The 22,025-nt window shown below is 39.0% G+C and overlaps 1 protein-coding gene and 1 pseudogene across 4 annotated transcripts in view; both read right to left on the bottom strand.

The window, feature by feature from the left end:
- The window catches only part of LOC109384899 (40S ribosomal protein S8 pseudogene), a 30,991-nt pseudogene extending 9,398 nt beyond the window's left edge, over nt 1-21,593 (bottom strand).
- ABL2 (ABL proto-oncogene 2, non-receptor tyrosine kinase) overlaps nt 1-21,941 on the bottom strand; it is a 93,201-nt gene extending 71,260 nt beyond the window's left edge. For 2 of the 4 annotated variants that reach the window (XM_019646568.1, XM_019646593.1), the window contains exon 1: nt 21,510-21,941. In XM_019646568.1, coding sequence (XP_019502113.1) covers nt 21,510-21,666 — 157 coding nt within the window. In that variant the 5' untranslated portion in view covers nt 21,667-21,941. The remainder of the gene's footprint in view (nt 1-21,509) is intronic. The other 2 variants (XM_019646554.1, XM_019646575.1) reach the window with 1 other exon arrangement.
- Nucleotides 21,942-22,025: the final 84 nt, after the last annotated feature.

Genomic DNA, 22,025 nt, shown 5'->3' with positions numbered 1-22,025 from the left:
GCTGTAGAGGGCAGTGTCACTGGCCCTCACATGTGGGATCCGAACCGGGGCCCTCTGGCGTCCCAAGCCAGTTCTTAACCATCGCGCCACTCGGCTGGCCCAAGAAATCCATTGTTACTTTGTAGTGAGAATGCAGAATACTAAAGACAAAAAGATTTATAAAACCACCAGGTAGTAATGACAGATTGTCTCCAGGAAAGATAATTAGACTGACAGCTAACTTCTCAATGGCAATCATGGAACCCAGGAAATAATATTGGGTTGTTGGAAAAGTCATGACGCATTTTTGCAACGAAAAACAGAAAAAATACGTCATGACTTTTCCGACAACCCAATATATTGTCAAGGCTGAACACTAAACCAGATACACTTCAAGGCAGAACACATTAGCCTATGATGACTGTGAGGGCCCCTCTCCTCCACCAAAAGAAAAGCAACTCTCGCCATCATATTATAGGAGCTAATTCTTAACTTGATGCGCATATCCAAATCACCAGAAAGGGTGTTGGTTTCTTCTCCCAAATACACCTGCTTAGTTCAGCAGGAGTAAACATTTTCTTGTAAAATGTTCTACAGGTGATTTTGACACATGATCCTGATTGAGGAGAAGAAGAAAAGGTATAGAGGGAGGAAATATGATAAAACAAATGAGACAAAATATTAATAATTGTGGAATCTAGGCAAAGCGTCAATGAGAGTTCTTAATGTTTTCCCTAAAACTCTTCTATAACCTTAAAATTTGCAACATTAAACAGTTATCAAAAAACATACACATACCAGAGGTATACAATTGTTTTAATACGGCACTACCTTTCTAAACACTGATTCTAAAAATGCTAACAGGATATCATGCCTACAAATGAGTCCACATTGTCCCATTGCTCTTTGGAAGAATCATGAGAGAATAGAGGTTGGATGTGTTTATAATCAGTTACTGAAACTCACTACCACACAAGTGTCGACTACTTCATGACAACCTCACCATAAAGGTACAGAAAATATTCATCAAGCTTCTGTGCTCCCCTATTCCCTTCTTGACTTCGTACTTACGACATTCTTAGTTCTTAAAATAAACTATGCAAAGTTTCACTTAGTGATTTTGGAGATAAATTTAAAATTCCACTTTCTAAGACTTAAATGGTTTTTGTTTTCTCAGTAACCTTCCTATACAACCTCATGTAAGGAAAAGATAAACACAAATTTTGCCTTCTCTCTTCTTTCCCCTTTAAACTTCTCCCATCTCTCTACATCTTAAAGAGCAGAACCAGTATACTAACGATGTGGGAGCCAGTATGTGCAAGACATAGTGGTAGAAGCTAATTACCGTATTTAATTCTCAAACCGCCCTATATAGCAGGTATTATCCTGATTTTATAATGAGCAATAAGTTCAAACAATCACAGTTAATAAACCAGAATTCTAACCCAAACCTGCCTAGCTTCAAAACCCCTGTACTTTCTACATCACAGTGCTTTCTTGAGTCACATTTGTTGTCTCACTACTCTCAGTTCTTTCAGAACAATGTATTTCTATAAAGTACAGGACCTCAGCAGACAGCCTGACATCAAGATTCAGTTTCACAAAAATAGAACCTTATAAGTTTCTCAGTCACAAACTAAGAACTTTTTTCTCTCCAACAGACTCCAAAGTAACTTTCTGTTTCACTTATTCTATCGACGACTCAATTTAGACAGAACTTAAAGCAAAAAATGACATCTACCGTATTTGCCGGCGTATAAGACGACTGGGCGTATAAGACGACCCCCTAACATTTCCACTCAAAATACAGTTTGTTATATACTCGCCGTATAAGACTACCCCCTCTTCCGCACACCTTCCACACACCAAATAAAAGGTAAAACAATATCAGATTTGATTTCAACATTTATATTTATATTCAAATGCTTATGACATGCAGGAAAACTGTCACAAGGCTGTATGTAATCAAACATATACATAAATCGCGATTCGCGATTTTGCGCTATCATACTGGGTGTATGGTCGGCTGTGTGCGATTTTGCGAGTGTGGTAAAATCGCATAACAGCAAAATCGCATAACAGCCGAGCATACACCCAGCAGCGCTGCTGATGCCTGAACGGTATGTGGAATGAAGTGGGCAGGCATCGGGAGGCCACTATGGCACGGGGCAAGCACTATGGGCAGTCTATCTGAAGTGTACCTGGCGTATAAGACGACCTCCCACTTGGAGGCATGTTTTTCAGGGCCAAAAAATCGTCTTACAAGCCGGCAAATACGGTCCCTATTGGATGTTTCCATGTAGAGCAGCGGTTCTCAACCTTCCTAATGCCACGAACCCTTAATACAGGAACTCCTCATGTTGTGGTGACCCCCAACCATAAAATTATTTGCGTTGCTACTCTATAACTGTAATTTTGCTACTGTTATGAATCGTAATGTAAGTATCTTTTTGTTTTCTGATGGTCTTAGGCGACCCCTGTGAAAGGGTCTTTCGACCCCCAAAGGGGTCGCAACCCACAGGTTGAGAACCGCTGATGTAGAGGCTTTATATGCGCAGTTATAAATTTATCTGATCCACTGTTGTGTTGGGGTGTCCCCAACACCATCCCCCAGGTTCGATGATTCCCTAGGGGTACTCAAGAGAACTCAGCAGAGTTGTACTCATAGTAATGACCTATCAAATATTAAAGCAAAAGGAAACAAAGCAAATCAATAAAGGGAAAAGGCGCATGAGGCAAAGTCCGGAGGTAACCAGGTGCAAGCTTCCAAGAGTCCTCTCCCAGGGTAGTCGCATAGGACACACTTAACTTCTCCAGCAATGCATTATAACGAGGTGTGATAAAAAAATATGGTGACTGTTCAAATTTAAAAAATTTATTACAGTAACAGACACATTGCCATTAATCCCTCTCAAAATACTCTCCCTCGCTTCGAACACACTTATCCCATCGTTCTTGCCACTTTCTGAAGCAGTTCTGGAAGTCCTCTTGTGAGTGTCTTTAGTTGCACTGTCATGGCTGCCTTTATGTCCAAAATTAATTCAAAACATTTTTTTTCCTTTCATGGTCATTTTGACTTTGGGGAAGAGACAGAGGTCACACAGTGCCAGGTCCAGTAAGTAAGGTAGATGAGGACACATTGTAATATTTTTATTGGACAGAAATTGCCGTATCCCAGAAGTGATGTGTGACACGGGGAGCGTTGTCATGATAGAGGATGATTTATGGCACACTTTAAAACACATCTTCTCTCAACCGTAGCTCACACCCGACTGACTGCACCGAACAAGTTGAAACGTCACACACTGTTACTAAGGTTCGACGTACCACTTCCCACATTCAAGATCCCTGCCTTTTCGTTGGATGGCGCTTGGCGGCAGCATTCACTGTATTTTTTTAATCACAGTTCATATAAAATGTTGTCTACAGGGTAAGCTCATTAGAGATTCAGCACCCAAGGTTTTTCTTGGGGACTGCTCACATAGACACCCTCTGCCTACCAAACTTCCAGACTCCCAGGAGGAAAGCCATGTGTTCAGAATAAGCCACGCTGTTTGCCCAGTTTAGACATGGTGAGCCAGCCACTCTTTTCAGTTCTGGGAATGGTAGGAACCCTCCTAAAATCCAAGTTCCCAGACACCAGCCCAGGGCCAGCCTTGTAAGAAGGCCATTCTAAGGATTTCAATCTCAAGCCTGCAATATTAACTTCTTTCTGCACAGCTGAGATGTTCTCTTTGAAAATAACATAATTGATTTGGTTTTGTTTTTGGCAATCCCTATTTTCTGTCCAAAATATGTCCCCAATTTCTGTCATTTTAATTAAAATTTCCTTTCCTGAGGTTTATGTGTATTTGTAATGTATCAGCTCTTTATGCCCAACTTTTCAAACTCTTTTACAAGCCACAAATACACTAGATATGCTATGGAATGATTAAATTCTGTATCTTTCCTTAAGTAGAATACCTGTGAAAAAAAGTCTTTTTAAGATTTAAAGACAGTAAAAATTAAATCTTCGCACATTGGAATAAAAGTCATTTGATGCAATTTAATAGATATTACTGATCATCCATACTATAATAGAATCAATAACTGTTAACACTTTTTTAAGAAGAAAAAGAAAAAAAGTGGGCCTTATTACCACTTAATACGCACTTTTACAAATTGGCTGCTAACACTGCGCTGTGGGAGTGCTCTTCTTTTATAAATCACCACCTAAAAACTAGACAGTAAGCCCACGCTTCCTTCTTCTTGAAAGAAATGAAACTCATGACATTTTAAAAGGAATAGAATATAACCTTGCTGTCCTCCTCCACATTTTTATTTTCAAGAGTTAATGCCTCCAAACTAAGGATGTTCTGTTCAAAGGGTCTTATCAAAAATTAACATCATAGGAAAATTTTAGTTCAGTTGTTTTTTTTTAAAAGAGGATTTTAAATAGATGTATACAAATAAATACTTTCTTAGTTTTTGGTAATATCAGCAAATTAAGCAATGCTGGACTGTAAGTAAATTAGTGATTGATCTGTACCCTGAAATAAGTGCTGGAAGATCTTCTGCCTTTTTTCCTATAATCTCTTTCATTAATGTATGTCCTGTCCTTAAATAAACTTAATATGAGCTCAGCAGAATGAAGACTACAGAAGCTTTCAAAGAACTTAATCTAACTGAGAAACAGGAATAACAATATAAAGTGTAAGACCAAAGAATAGGTGTTAAATAGTGTGAGGAGTAAATGCAAAAGTTCTAAAAAGAGGCCACCCGAAAACCCCCTTCTCCTTTAAAATTTACAAGGTTCAAAATATGTAAAGTGAAAAAAGATAATCAACAAAAAATTGCATGTTTGCTTTGTATACACTTTGGTTAACAATACAAATCACATGCACGAAAGAGGGTTTAAAAGGATACACACCACAACTTTAATGATTGTTGACTCCAAATAGGAAGAAGGTAGGTTTTTGGGTTTGTTTTACTATTTTTCTTATGTTTTTCCTGTAATAAAATATTCTGGTTTTGTAATAAGGACAAATTGGGGTTTTTTTCCCTTTTCCTTTAAAGACATGAAGGAAACGAGTAGTAAACAAATGGCTTTTCCCCCCTTTTTTGTAGTTTAAAGACAGAGCAAGATCTGTGTGTTTAATAAACATTTTACACTTGGGCAAACAATATAAAATACAAACATTTTACACTTGCCCATTCTTCTGTTAGCTTTGCAAGCTGTCCTCTTAAAACTCAGTGGTCAAAAATAAAAAAAATAGGAGCTAGCCGAGAGGCTCAGTTGGTTAAAAGCACGAGCTCTGAGGAACAGGGTTGCTGGTTCAATTCCCAATGGACAAGTGAGCTGTGCCCAAGCTGAGCTGCCGCTGAGCTGCCAACAAGTGGCAGGATGGCTCAGATGGTGAGAGCATGTGCTCCAAACAACAAGGTTGGTGGTTCGGCTTGGGAAGGTGGGAGTAGCCCACCCGCAACTAAGATTGAACACAGCACCTTGAGCTGAATGGCTGCGAGCTGCCAAACAGGCGGCCGGATGGCAACTGGACTTGGAGCTGAGCTAGCTGCGCCCTCCACAACTAAGATTGAAGGACAACAACTTGGCTGTTCCCCTTCTCCAATTCCCCAACGCTGTTCCCCTTCTCCAATTCCCCAACACTGTTCCCCTTCCCCAATTCCCCAATAAAATCTTTAAAATAAATAAAATTAAATACTCTAGAAAAGAACTTCAAATTAGAAACGTTAATATGCACCACCACCCTCCCTGTTAGTACAGACTGTCCCATCACTGAGGTCCCCCTCTCAAGGTGACTTGCTTAGATCTTTCCTCACTTCTGTTATTTTCCCAAAGATCATCCTCCTCAAAGTAAACAAATTTTTTCCTAGGTTCATTGCAAAAAACTACATTTATATTATTGTTAGAAAGCTATACACAAAAGCGCATGCATTAAGAGGGGGTACCATGATATTCTGGAAAGCCAAGTGGATTAGAGTAAATCTTATGTTACGTTCCAGCTCTGGCTGTGCCACTCATTATACATTATTTAACTTAGTATCAATAGGAGATAGAGTCTTTTATGATAGGTTATCTTAAGACATTTCTCTTTACACAATACCTACTCACTGTAAAGAAAAAAAATTTCAAATAATATAGACATATGTAGAGTTACAAGTGGAAGTTCCCTTTATATCTCCACTCCCATCACCCAACAAGGGGCCTAAGAAAATAATAATAGGATGCTTTTTTAATAAAATTCTAACAGGATGCTAAGACAATACTAACACAATGTAACTTATCTTTTTCATTCACAGCTGTCTGCATCAAGAGGAACTTCCTCTGAATCTAACAGACTCTAAATATCACTCAGAGATTCTCAAGTTTGAGCTCAGTATGGTTACTAGATAGAAATTTGGGTTTTCTTCCTAAGGGGGTAAGGGGTTAATGTGTTACACAAAAAGAAAGAGCGACCCAATAATTAGCAACCAGCAGTGCAAACTATGGTAGTCATTACCGCTCTCCGTCAAGTATTTCTAGCTGCCCTCCCAGGCACATAGCCAAACTCCACCTTCCCCATCCCCTTGACTTGATGTGAGGCCATATGACTTTTTTGGGCCAATGAAATGTAAAAAGAAGTGATATATGTCTCTTCCAGCTTTTAAAGTTTCCATTAGTACTTGATTCACCATTCTCTTTCCCTCTGCAATTACAACTACCCCACATTCTAGAATGATGGTGGTAAGACGGTCAGCCTGGGTCTATGGATGACAAAAGATGGACACAGCCCCTCTCCCACCACCCGCCCACCAAGCCCCACCCCCAACACACACACACACACACACACACACACACACACACACACACACAGAGAACATGTAGGGTGAGTGACAAACTTTTGATGTGTTAATCCACTAAAATTGGGGTGTGGGGAGCTGCTATCAACCCATAACCTAGTCTATCCTAACTAGACAGACCAACTAATTTTAAAGTTAATATAAAAAATAAGCAATCAAGAATAGCCAGGAATATTCTGAAAATGAAGAGCAATTAAAGAACTAGACCTACCGGATAGCAACAATAAAAACCTAATATACAGCATTAACTGCATGTCAAAACTGTTCTAAGCACTTAACGAACTCACTGACCCCTCACAACAACCCTATTAGATAAGAATTATCATCATCTCCATTCTACAAATACGGACACAATTACAGAGATGATAAGTAACTTCCCAAGGTCACACAGCCAAGGAAGGAAGTGGTTAAGACAAGAGTCAAAGCAAGGCAGTTTAGCACAAAAGTCTATAACATTCTTAACCACCGTGCTACACTACACATTATAAAAGCATAATAATTAAAACAGTGTGATACTGGCACATAATTAGATAGGCAAATCAACAAAACAGAAAATCCAGAAATAGAATCAAATGCACAGAGGACTTTAGCATACCAAAAGGTAGGTAAAAGATAGTTTATTCAATAAATGGTTATTCTGAATTCCCCATATCCAGTTCCAACTTAAGGCGTCTATTGTGTATCTATACTAGCACATGTTTAAAATGACACAGTAATGCCTCGGGATGCCTCGGGATGCGAGCATAATCCATTCCAGAAACAAACTACTCACATTGCAAGACATCGCTCGTTTACCAAGTTAAAAAGTATTATTATGATGGCAAAAACCGCTATTACTTTTGCACCAACCTAATAGAAATGTTTGCTCGTCTTGTGGAACACTCGCAAACCAAGATTTTACTGTATAAGGTTTTTCACTGCCACACTACTTGAAAACAGTGTGATTCATCCATATACAATGAAATGCTACGCATTCATTCTCTAAAAACAAAAAAGCAAGAGCTTCATATACTAACAGGGAAGAATCTCCAGCATAAATTAAGTGGAAAAAAAAAAAAGCAAGGTGCAAAACAATGTACATAATATGCTTCCATTGTTCTTTAAAAAATTTTAAAAACTGGAGCTAAACATGCGTATACACACGTGTGTATGTATATATATATATATATATATATATACATAGTACAATCTGAAAGTATACACAAGCCACTGGGTTTGGATTGCCAAAATTCAGTGGCCAGGGGAAAGAGGGTTGCAGAAACACCTCTGTACCATTTGAATTCTGAACCATGTAAAGGTAGTGACCATTAAATAAACAAATGATTTAAGTTTTGAATCGTTTAGCAGCAGGAGCAAGTACCAAAGGAATACACTGAGAGTTGTCATGATAAGAGAAGCTGAGCAGCCATTACACTTCATATACAAGCTGAAACGGAGAAAGCCAGCTGGAAGAAAGAAAAACAGACGTAGAGAGCAAAGAAGATGCCAAAAACCTTGCAGCCCCTGAAAGAGAACGATGGAGTATGCAGCCTTAATGTCTAATGGCTTATCAGCTCCAGTTTCTATGAGGCCCAGATGTACAACGATTTCTATCCATGGCGTATCATGATCACCAGTGTAGCCACATACAACACTCCCTTCCACCACCTTCTGGAGTTAGCCACATATATATATATATATATATATATATATATATATATATATATGGAGATGAAGAGGGAGAGGGGGAGAGGGGGAGAGAGGGAGAGAGGGAGAGAGGGAAAGAGGCAGAGAGGGAGTGAGAGAGAGTGGGAGAGTGGGAGAGGGGGAGAGGGGGAGAGGGGGAGAAGTGGATGTATATGGATAGAGATAGAGATATAGAGATTTTTTTTTTCTTAAAACCCCTACAACTAGCTTTCCTATCTATATGAATGAGAAGGTATTTTAGGGTGATTTCAAACTGTCCTTTATAAAAGAAGAAAGATTATAATTCACCTAAGTGAAGTGCTAGAAATATCCAATCAGAATGCTGATAACTATACCAAAAACAAAAAGCTATACATTATACTTACCTATAGATCCAGAAATATTGCTCTCTGGTAATTACACCTAGGCACAGAACAAGCCTAAAAACAATATACTACTTTGTATTAAGGTCTCAAAATAATTTCAATCTTAACATTATCATAATTGTTTCTTAAATGCATTTAGAACTTTTGCAAGTTAAACATATAAACCAATAAAAAATGTTAGAAAACCAACTTTAAAAATAATAATAACTGCCACTTTTTGAGTACTTACCATTTACCATGCACACTCTTGGAATTTTACATGTAATAATTATTTGATTCTCACAACAACTCTATGAGGTAGGTACCATTAGCATGACTATTTTAGATGAGGAAAAGACACACAGAAAATAAATACCTTACCCAGGAGTACATTATTTCTAAGGTCTCTTAGGGCTCTGAATTTTATACCTATGTCAAGATACTGAAATCATCAACTTAACCCTCCATTGGGTTCAAGAGATCTCACCGATTCATGGCACACAAATTTCCAAATATCTAACAGTTAAGTATCATGACTCATCGCTTCCGTATCTTCCCCCTCTACCATAACATATCGCCAGTTGTGTTTGTGACTTAGTACAGTAAAGACGAATTTCATAGCAGCATCTTTGTGTGCAACGAATCTGTGAGATCAGTTGCCCCGACGGAGGGTTAATCCAGGACCTAAACCCACAAATCTAAAGTAACCTCAGAGTCCAAGTATTAACAGCACGCTTATTAATGGCTGCAGCTCTGACTGATGTTACAATTGAAAGCACTCAACTAGAAAACCCAAATGCTTCAAGAATTGCAAGTGTAAAAAATTTGTTTACATCAAGATCAGGGAGCAAACACAATGTCATTCCTGGCAGGTCAGGAATCTCCTAAATATAGGTTTTTGTTTTTTTTAAATTTTTCCTCGTAATAGTAATTACCTAGCTTTCTTTTATTAAGTACTATTTCTTCTAAATTCAATTTTAAAAACTATCTGAGAAAGGCACAAAAACAGTACATGAAGGCTAGTCTCAAAATGAACAAAACAGTAATATTTATTAATCCTTAACAAAGTGAATTGTACATGTTGTGTTTTGTTTTTCTTTGTATTCTCACGAAGGCTTTGGGAAGATAGTGGAGCATCAGTGCAGGATATCTCCCCGCAGGTGCAGCAGGAAATTGGAAAAACCACAAAACTAAGTCAAGCTCTGCTTCTTATTAGCTACGTTAAGGCAGGAGATAAGCTCTCTCAGCTAAATGCCTACATCTGTACAATCGGGAAGGATAGCTCCTAGGGTTGTTGTGAGGGTTAAATGAGATAGAAGAAAAAGCGCACAGCACACAAGCGCCCAATGCTATTATGCTAGTATTAAAACATGATGGTTAACAGCACAACCTGCAGAGTTAGACATGCCTTATGTGAGACCCATTTTCATCATTTATTACCCAAGGATTAAATAACACTCGCAACACTGAGTTTGGCACATAAATACTGAATAAATATTATATAAATAATACTATCAGAAGCGAAACGTAGGCACCAACAAAAGACAACTAGAAACAGAACCCTGAAAACTACTACCAAGCTATGTGTCCATCGTTAACTTTTCATCTCTCTTTAAGCATCAGTTAACCCATCTGTAAATCAAGTGCATCAGAATACGTGATCTTTAAGGTCTCTTCCAGCTCTAAATTTTTTTATGCCTATGTCTGTCTGGCTACCAAAACAATAAAACAACCATCTCTCCCTCTCCCCCCTCCCCCACCTCTCAGAAAACACAAATCACAGAAAACTGAGAAATTTAGAGATTCAGAGAAATGGCCCAAACTGGCAAGCTCTAAAACTCCACTTGAAGATTCTATTACAAAAATGTTAATGCCCAAATACTTTAAATGAGAAAAAAAATTATTTTGAAAAGGAATACCTAACAATAATGAAAAAGTTAAATTTATAGTTGCAACAAAAAACTCAAATACTTCTCAGGCATTTTGAGTTCCTGCCTGTCTCACAATTACTCTCCTGAAATGTCCTCCTCCCAGTGGTAGGTCCATGGAAGCCAGACACATTCTAGGTCAGTAGTTCTCCATCAGGGGTGGGCGATATCACCCCCAGGGGGGTTTGGGCAATATCTAGAAACATTTTTTGGTCATCACAATAAGAAGGTGAATGCTACCGTCATGTAATTGGTAGGAGCCACAGATGCTGATAAACATCCCACAATGCACAGGGCGGCCTCCCACAAGGAATAATCCACCCCAAAATGTCAGTATTAGAGGTTAAGAAACCCTGTTATAGGTGATCTGATCACTCACCACAGTGACTCTCCCTGGAATTTGGAACTGAGACCAAGAAATTCAAGTTTACTATAGACCGTCCCCTGATTACAGCAGAAAATTTTTTTTAAATTGGGAAGTGTGATATGAATTGAATGCCTAAGAAAGAAGAATAAAGTGAGCGAAGAGAAGCCAAAACAAGAGACAGAAAACAAATACTGCTTGTTTCTAGCAGCCTTCCACTTCCTGTTTTGGGGCCAGCCTAGCTGCATCAACTACTGATGTGGCATTGTGACTATAAACTGTCAACATTAGGAATATATTTACCAAACTTAATATCTTCACATTCCCCTCAGCGCAAAAACATAAATGAACTGGTAATTGTATGCTTTATTCTAGATACTAACCACTAATAATGACATTTCTTCATACAAAGTGTGGAGAAATAATTTCTCTAGTTGCCCTATTAAATACACCAGTGAATTTCTCTTACGATACTATTGTGTGTGTGTGTGTATATACATTTATATTATAATATGTACTATATATGCTTTAGATATTTCATAGAAAGTAAATGGACAAAACATGTGTTGTTATGGCTAAAAACAATGGCCAGAATCCATTAAGAAATACAGACAGGCGATCTCTCCCCCTGCAACCCACCTATACCTCTGCCATGTCTCCTCCAACCAAAGGCCTCACAGCATATTAAGGATCACAGAAACGTGATCGAGAAGAACAGTAATAATAGCATAAACACTCTTTCAAAATAATCACATTTTAAAAAGCTCTCTAGGAATATCAGGTTTTAAGAAAATAAGAATGTTGGCAGAAAGTTACTACTGCGGAAAATATGATTACCTACCTAGAAAGAGAATTAAAGGAAGAATTATTAGATGCAATAGGAGTGCCACAAAGCAACCCAAGATTGACACAGAAAAATCACTCACCTTCCTAAATGCTAGCAATAAGCGATTGGGAAATGTAACGCAGAAAGATTACACTTACAATTACAAAAATTATAAAATGCCCACAAATAAGTCTGCCAAGAAATGTCCAAAAATAATATAAAGAAAATGAAAACTCTTTTACTTAAGGACATAAAAGACGACTGAGGCTGGCAAAGGGTCCCATGTTCTTGGAGGTAAGGACACAATATTGCAATGATGTCAACTCACCCCAAATTAAGCTATAATTCAATACAATAACTATCAGAATCCCATCAAGATTTCTAAATCTTAACCACCTGATCCTAAAGACTTTTAGAAGATATAATGTGCAATAACATCCAAATAAATTCTGAAAAAAGAACACAATGGGGAACTACCCAGATAAGTATGTATACTTTAAGCTTACCATTATTATAATTAAAATGTTAACAAAATGCAGGAAGAGCTAAAGATCAATGGAACCATGGAGTTTTTAAAAGATCTGTGTACATCTAAGAATTTAACATACAGGCGGCCGGTTAGCTCAATTGGTTAGAGCGCAGTGCTCATAACACCAAGGTTGCCAGTTCGATCCCCACATAGGCCACTGAGCTGCGCCCTCCACAACTATTGGGTTGTCGGAAAAGTCATGACACATTTTTGTAACGAAAAACATAGAAAAAATACGTCATGACTTTTCCGACAACCTAACAGATTGAAACAACTACTTGATGGGTCCTAGGAAAACACACTGTTCCTCAACAAAATAAAAAAATTTAAAAAATCAATCTGTTTGATTAAAAAAAAAAAAGAAGAAGAACATATGAGATATATGGCTCTTCAAAGTAGTGGGAATTGATTAACTATTCACTAATTAGTACAATAGAAAAGCATTAAGGGGCTTCCAACTTCAAATAAATTATATACAAACATATATATATATATATATATATAATAAACTTTTCAGATAGGTTCAAGTTGGTGATATAAGAAAATGCAAAACAGGTCTTTTTTAATCTTGTAGGCAAATATTCATCAATAAAAAAATTATGATTCTCTAAACAGAATGGTTAACATATACATTTAGAGCATGAAACACTATAAAGCTGTTGAAAGAATGAGAAATCTACACGTACTAGCACAAAACAGTCTTCCAGACATATTAAGAACAAAAAACAAATTTGAGAGGAAAAAATTCACATAGTATAATGCCACTTATGAAGTATCAATGTATACACACTCATATATATGGTAAAGACATCGAAAGCTTTGGGGAAACACACATCAAACCATGAACAGCAGTTTCCTCTAATAGGGAATATAGGTCATGGGTAGGAATATCAAAGGGGACTTTCACGTCTAGTCTATAAGCTTCTGTAATGGGCTTTTTTTTTTTACATTGAGATACCTCTTTATATATTTTTAGACAATTAAAAAATGCAAATTTAAAAAATAACAAAAGAAAGCTACTATAACAAAAAGGTTCATGTTTCAACCTTTCTTTCCCATAAGAAACAGATGGGTGATACGAATTGTGCTTGTTAGTACTGCTAGTTTTCGGAAAAATGTGTTCTCAGTAATTATCTGGAACCACAAAATACTAAGTGGCAATCTTTAATCCTAACTCGGTATTGTTATTATAATTTGCTGGAATTGGCATAGAGAGAGGAACATGTTAACAACATTGTATGTGTACACGCTGTATATTACATTAAGCCACAGAACATTTTCTTTGACCTTGACCACATCAAGTGAAAAGGTTCTGAACACTCCCTCTCCTAGGAAAGCAAACCAGGGAATATAAATCGCCTGGGCCTGCTGAGCTTTGTGTTCTGCTGGATCAAAAGCCAATACTGGCAGAATTCAGTATAGAGGAGCCAGCGGTACCACCACCACAGGCTGAGCATATTTGCAGCACCCAGCAAAGAGGGGGAAAACGCTCAATATAGTTCTTATTTTTTTAAGCAACCAAAATTAAATTTGGCATAACATTACATTTAATGTATATTAATCTATACATTTATTTGAGTCAAAGTTCAATCAAAACGATATTGAGAAATTTTTCTAACTATAATTAGTATATGACCACAAGTTTACATACTAAAATTATATACTCAAACCAAAAAGGCAGAGATTAGTAACCAAGAGTTATTGTGCAACACATCACACTGCCACACTCACAGACACACAACACAAGACTAGTTTTTGTAGCTGTCTCATGAGGATGCTCATCAGCGTCTATTTCAGCAGCAGCATTCTTTTGGACAGTAGTTCTATCTAAATTCTATCTAAACAGTCTCTCAGAGACATTAATATAGGTAATTACTGTAGAATAAATGAATAAAGAACATAGAAAATACTCTGGAGAGTTAGGCTAATGTTTTTAAATTCTGCTATATTACCTAAAAAGGAAAAAAAAGGTCTTTATAAGTTACATATTGCAATAAAACTGTAATAAATATATCACTTTAAGTGGCAACACAGATTCCAACACAAGATCCTTGGAGTACTTCATTTTTAACATTAGCATTCTATAAGTTAATGCACCCCTAAAATTATTTATGTTTAGTCTCAAAACACCTTAGCATATAAACTCCTACATTTGGATATTCTATACATCTGGTGTACATCTGGATATAGAGAAAAAAAATAGCTACCTACACAGTTTTATCAAGTAAAACTATTACTAATCAACCATTGTCATTTAAAATGTTTTAGTTGACAGTAACTATTACAGAAATATATAAAAGAACAGAATAAATAAGAAAAATTGTTTCCCAATTACAATTATTCTGCAATTACTCACACCTACTATGTGGCAGGAACTGTATGTGAAGAATACAGGTAAATAAATCAATTCTTACAACCTAGTATCTTAGAATCCAGGAGTCATTTACACAAATATTTATGCAATTGGTACCCAATATCATCAGTCAGTGATTTTCTAAAGACCTTCTACCAGCATGGTCCAATAAATCAACTACAAATTAGAGGGTATATACTACAGCTAATATTTTATACTCTCCCACACTTATAGAAAATCATAGCTTAGTACATTCATCTTCTTATAGTAGTCCAATAACTATCCCTGATATCTGTTAAACCTTCCCAAAAGAAAAGAAAAGGGGAGTTGTAATCTACAACAGAGGGGAAATATAAAAGCCTTTAAATAAGAAATATTAGTAATACTAAGCCTAGAGGTTAAGACAGTAGTTCAATGTTACTATGAGATTCCGAATAGCATTGTGAGTGCCCACAGCTCCCTTCATTAGACCACAATATCTACTTCTGAATACACAGCCGCAGAGTATACAGATCCATCCCTGGCCTACCATCCTGAAAACTGGGTAAAAAAGGACTAAAGATCTTAGCGCGCGCGCGTACACACACACACACACACACACACACACACTTATACACAACCCCCAAAAGGTAACTAGGCACCATCATATACCAAAACCATAGAATCATAAATAAGTATCTCAATCTCTCTGTTCTCGAACCTTTTTCAATTTGGGCAAGTAGGGTTTTACAGGGTTTAAATGAAAAAAGAGACGTTAAGTAGTACTTAGAACATGCCTGACACACAGCACTCAATAGGTGGCAATGATTTCTTCACTTCTTCCAAGAACTGAGGACGCCCACCCTAAGTCCGTCAGCAGAACCCTATGTGCCTTACTTCCTGATATTTCCTGAATATTCCCTGATATTCAAGATTCTTTGAAAAGTGCATTCTCAACAGACCTTCAACATATGAACCTTTAGAGATTAAAAAAAGAAATGTTGAGGCCAAAGTGAAAAGTCATCATCTCTTCCTGCCACCAAAAGATTGATGTGAAACGATGGACACTTGCATGTGGACACTAGCCTTGGGGACAAATGGACTTTTGAACCTGTTTTAAGAAGAGAGTCAATACATATGGTTTCTGACACAACTGAAGTCTTTGAATCACCTTTGATCCATTACTCTTCTTAATCGCATGTTACCAGTGGTTCTCAAAGTGTGGCCACCAACCAACTGCATCAGCACACCTGGGAATTGGTCAGAAATGCTAATATTTGAATCCCATCTGAAACCTGAATCAGAAACTCTGGGGTGGGACCCAGCAATCTGTTTTAACACACTCTCCACATTCAAGTTTGAGAACAGCTGTTCTCTATGCTTTGTTGTAATGTCTACAGTGAAACTCCAAATTTACCTATTCCAGAAGAAATCTGTTAAGACTGATGCGGTTAACATTCTGAAGCATTTTGAAATCTTATATCCATAGTACAAGAAAAAGACCATTTGACTCAAAATCAAGAATATAAAATCTCTACTAAAACATGCTTTGAACAAGAAACTTTATAACCAGAGGTAAAAATAATACAGGGAGGCACAAAAAGGTCTCAAGGATGTCAGATGAAGGCGGTTACAATATAAAAGTCATTCAATATTAACTAGCAACAAATGTGCCCGATTAGAATGACATCTCTACCTAAACTTGCCTTTTGCATTGGCCTGTATTTCTGGCTCAGCTTCTCTGAAGGAAGAAAACACATCCGTGTGAAAAAGAACCATGTCCTCTAACTGCACCTAGCCCCTAAGACAAATGCCATAAGAGAATATTCACCTTCAGAGCAAGGTAGGACATGTCATTTCAGACTCCCAAGATTTCCCTTTTTGTTACTTTCTGGAAGTCCTTCAATAATCAGTCACTTGAGAGGAAAACAGTCTTAGAGAAAATGGAGGCTTAACATGTAAATGCTGCAACAATTCTACACTTATCATGCCATCATGTTGACGACAGCAGAGTTTTGGGTCGTGTACAAAACATTTTTGAATACCTCTCTCAATGTTCACAACCATCTTGAGGTAAATAACAACAAAACTGCTATTTATTGAGTACTTAGTGCCTGGCATTTTCGTTAGGAGCCTTACATAATTTTATTATTTAATTCAACAATCTGCTGAGGTGGGAGTTGTAAATCATTTACTAAAGTCAGATACAAGGCAGGATTTGAATCCAACTCTATCTAATTTGAAAACTCTTGTTCTCTAAATCGCAACACTATGCCAAGATTTGGAGGAAAAGGCTTAGGTTTCAGTTCCGGAACTTAAGAGCTATGTGACCTTGGGAAGTCACTGAATTCTCTTAACTCTTCATCTATAAAACAGGAAGATTAATACCTGACCCCATCTATTTCATAGCAGCAATTAAGACCACATGAGATAAAGGCAATACAAGGTCTTCATAAACGATAAAAAAAAAACTACACAAATATAAATTTATCATCATCGTTCCCAATTTTGATAAAGAGAATGAATAGGAGAAACCACATAGAATAGAGGTTGGAAGGGGAAAGATGCTGGTTTTTCTTTTGTTTGGCTTTTGTTTTCTTTTTAAAGTATGCTGAAGACCCTTAAGGAGAAACTTCAGACTTCATAATGTACTTGGGACCTACTGTCAATTGGGCTGTGATAACAGCATCTGTACCACAACTTATATTGTCTTTGCTAAAAATACAGACACAGCTGTATACCTGTAACTTATGCAGATTTGAGGTCAATAAAAATCTAACAGCTGATTTCTTCTTAAAAGTTTAGTTCTCATAAGAATCAGTGACCACTACATTAGGTCAGCATAATTAAAATTCCCTCGCAACAGCCTTCCTGTTCTTTTCTACAGTATCATTTCCAACCTGGGGTGCCTACATCTTTCATTCTGCAAAGACTAAAACATGAACTATTGAACCAAAATAAATAAATCAGATCACTCAAAATGATGAGTTTAAGAGAAATTTTCTATTATTCAAAATTTCACAATTTAAAGTTAACTTCTAATGGTATTTTCAGCAAATGACAGAAGAAGTTGGAGTGAAATCACTCAACTGTTGTGAGGTATGTCAGATATTAAAAAGAAAAGTATTTAATCTACATTACTAATTATAAAAAGATCCAATGGCAGAGTTCAGAAAAGTCACAAAGTACTTACCCTTTCATACTAAAAACAGCCCTATTACTTTTATTTCTTCTAAATTACATTCACAAAAACCACTTTTAGCAAGGCAAATTATTGTAACAACTTACCCATATATTAACAATAAAAAAATACCATTCTCATTTTCAATACCATTTCTTTCTACGGAAGAAAAATCATGGACTCTGATAAACCATTTCTATAACATATGTACATTTTTACTGATAAACTACATACAATATTTGATCTACAGTTAAGCCTACATGTAAACTCAACAAGCCTGTCAGACCTAACTTTTACATATGAAATTATGTCCTAATACCTCAATACTGAAACTCAAAAGAGTGATCTATACACTAGATTTTCTGTGTAAATAGCGAATGATATAATTCCACGGAGGAGCTTTTGAATCGAATTCATTCGTTCATTCAATTGAGAATCTACCACATCTTTCTCTCTAAGCAGTGGTTCTCAAGGAGGGACAATTCTGCACTCCCCTCCCCCAAGGGGACATTTAGCAATGCCTGGAAACATTTCTGGTTGTCACAACTCAGGTGGGGGATTGTTGCCATAAAGGTACGCAACAGGTATCTAGTGAGTAGAGGCCAGGGATGCTGCTAAACATCTTACAAGGCACAGGGCAGCCCTCCACAAGGAATGATCCACCCCAAAATGTCCTACTGCCAAGGTTGCGAAACTCTGATCTCTCGAAAAGCTCATAAACACCCATTGTCTAAAAACAGTACTCACTTCACCCTTGTTTCCTATATTATTTGCTAATTCCATTCTTTTCAAACTAGCCTTTGGCAACAAACTTACCCTGTCCCCATCCCTTCAATCAGCTTCTAACTTCCAAACTTGTCAACAGAATCATCATCTCAGCCAATTCCAAAACATTACAGTCTCAGACTCATCCCTATTTTTAATAATCGTAGTAACACATATTTAGCTCTTAACTATGTGCCAGGCACTATTCCAAGTGCCTCGCATATATTATTAACTTATTAAATCTAGATACTATTATTACTAGATACTCTTATCATTCCCATGTTACAAATGGAGAATCCAAGACACAAAAAAATAACTTGCTCAAGGTCACGGAGATACTAAGCGGCTGAGCCAGGTTTCAAATCCAGGTAGAATGCCTCCAGAGTTCATGCCCTTAATAAGTGCTCCAAAGTCACCTCTCTTCTGTCACCCTCTACATCAAATCATGAAGTCCTTTAAGTTCCACAAGGACAGGGACTCTGTTATATGCACAGCAACATCCTCAGAGCCCAGTGCGTAATAGGCGCTCAAAAAACTTTTGTTTGTTGAATGAATGAACTATCCCTCAAACTTACCCCTATTCCCACTGCCTCCACTCAGGGCCAGTCTTGCAGCATTTCATACCTGGCTTTGTTGATGTATCCTATAAAGTAGCTGATCAAGTAAACCGACATAAACTCTTCTGCCACATTTTCCATAACCAGGGCCTATCCAAAGTATTAAAAGTTTTCTTCCTACTGCGTCTCAATTAAAATAAAAATCCTAAGAGTGAGATGATCTAGTCCAATGTTTTACAGATAAAGAAACCCAAAGATGGTGATGAAATCACCCAGGCAGGTGAAGCGAAGAACTTGATTCTCAGCAACTGTCGCTCTATGAGTCGCTCTTGGAGTATCTGCTTCACTCCTGCCTGACATGAATCCTCACTATCCCATCAACAAATCATGTTCATTCCCACGGTCCATGCTCAAGTTGTCTCTCCTGCCCAGCCTGCCCTCTTTTTCTTGCTCCATAGATCCAAATCCTATCCATCCTTCAAAATCTCTTCCTATTCCATTCTTCATGACCTCCTCCTCCTCTGAAAATCTTATGTCCTGAATAAGATGCTAGGCTAGAGGAAGATGATCACTGTTGCCTTCTGGGCCAAATCGAATGCACGCGAACCCGTTCCACAAAGCAGAGCCACTTGGATGACTTCTTCCCTAAAAACTATTCACTATTCACCCACTCTTTCCTCCTGTGTTTTAGGAAGTGATTTCAATAAAGGCCAAGTCATATAGCGCTTTCATAAAATGTTCATACACCAGAAAGAGAAGCTCATTCGCATCTTTAATAGCACACGGGTAATTCTTGAATAGCCCCCAAATCACTTAATACTTCCTCCAATGAGAAACAACTCAGCTTATTCACAAAGTCCAAACTCAGAACTCGCTGATACAACTCACCTAGCAGACACAGCTCCTTGGGTTCATCTCTTCCTTTGCATGACTTCCTCCAAACTCATTTCTTCTTCCTCTTCCCTACATTGTACAGTATAGAATATCCTGTCTCTTTTATCCTTTTTTTTTTCTATATGCCTCTTCATACAGAAACGCCTCTCATCCAATCTCAACTATCCAGTCCTTTAGACAGAATTCATATCTATCTCTTCCACCTTTAGGCCTTAAGACATCTCAACCACAAGAAAGTCAATTTTGTTTTTCCCCCTTCTCCACTCTTTCTTCCTCTAGAAAAGCGGTCTCAAAAACGATGTGGGTGCAGCTCAGAGAAAGTGCAAAAGGATCCACTGGGCTGCAGGAAAAGATATATATTAGCACTCTTATTACACTTACTTTTTCAACTCATCCTTTCTTAAATTCTATTTCTGTGTACGTTGTAAGTTACATAACCTATTAGTACAGTAGGCAAGTCCATATTTAATAAAGGTACATTAATTCTTGAGGTATTTGCTCTTTTACTGATTAAAAGTGTATGATCAAAAGAGTCTGGAGACAACTATTCTAAAATTACCTTGATGATGAAGCCAAAGTAACAGGTTCCAGGCTACAGAGAGGACACATGTATGGACACATGCATACACAGGAGGAGAAAAAGCTCACGTTCAAATCCGGAGTCCGAACCATGCCCAGCAACCTCTAACCCCTACCAGCCATCTCAGAATTGTGTCCTACTCAAAAGAGAACAGCGGATGGTTTGGCAAAGCCCTTCATTTCCAGTTTGGAAAAAAAAAAAAATCAAGAGTGCTGACACTGCTCATCGCTTGACTTCCAAATACACTTTATCCGCCACTGCCTCCGGAGACTCAGCTCCTAGTTCCCGATTCCTGGACGCACAACCCACGTTCCCCTCGCTGCCCACCGATGTCTGCTAACGCCTCCGGGACTGAATGAACTCACACCTCCCTTCATCCTTCCCTCCCCGGGCGACACTGTCCACCGTCCATCCCAAGCCGCACAGTCCCCGTCCCGGGGTAGAGGGCAGTCCATCCACGGTCCCTAAGACCACTTCTCCTTCCTCCTCCGCCCCCGGGAGCTGCCAGCCAGGCTGGAGACGGCCGGGGGGAGGGGTGAGACGCGCCTCCCGTGACTGGCCCAGATGGCAGCCGATTCCGCCCCCACTCTCGGGCACCCTTCCACCGCGCGACCCCCTAGGGCTGCCGGTCTTGCCTCCCAGCCCGCCGCGACCCCACCCCCGGTCTCCCCGACACCCTCGTGCCGGCGCCCGGACACACTCACCATGCTGGGTGAAGATATTGAAGCCGGCCTCGGTGGTGCGCCCCACCAGGTCCCGCCTGCGGCCGGAGGGCCTGGCGGCGCTGCTGCCCCGGATCCCGCGGGGCTGCGCCTGCTGAAGCCCCGGAGCCTCCCCGACGCGGCCCACCTGCTGCCCCATCCCTGCGCTCGCGTACTCCCGCGCCCACGCCGATCCCTGGTCACATTCCTCCTCTGCTCCGGCTTCGGGCTCCTGGCGCTGCTCCGGCTTCCCCTTCCCAGTCCAGGCCCCGGCCCTGACCGGCCGCGCCGCCCGCGGCTCCGCACCGGCACTCCTCACGGCGGCCGCCGCGCTGCCTCTCGGCGACTCACAGAGCCTCCTTTTCCCTCCCCCTCCCGCCGCTCCGCGCCCCCAACGCCGCCGCCGCCGCCGCCGCCATCTTTAAACCACCGAGCGCTGGGGAAGCGTGGAGCAGAGCGTCTCCCGCCCCCCACCCGACCAGTCACCTCCGCTACTCCGAGGGAGGGCTTCCCGGCGGC

Source organism: Hipposideros armiger, unplaced genomic scaffold, assembly GCF_001890085.2.
Source record: "Hipposideros armiger isolate ML-2016 unplaced genomic scaffold, ASM189008v1 scaffold_6, whole genome shotgun sequence".
Lineage (NCBI taxonomy): Eukaryota > Metazoa > Chordata > Mammalia > Chiroptera > Hipposideridae > Hipposideros > Hipposideros armiger.
This window is presented reverse-complemented; position numbering and strand designations above follow the sequence as displayed.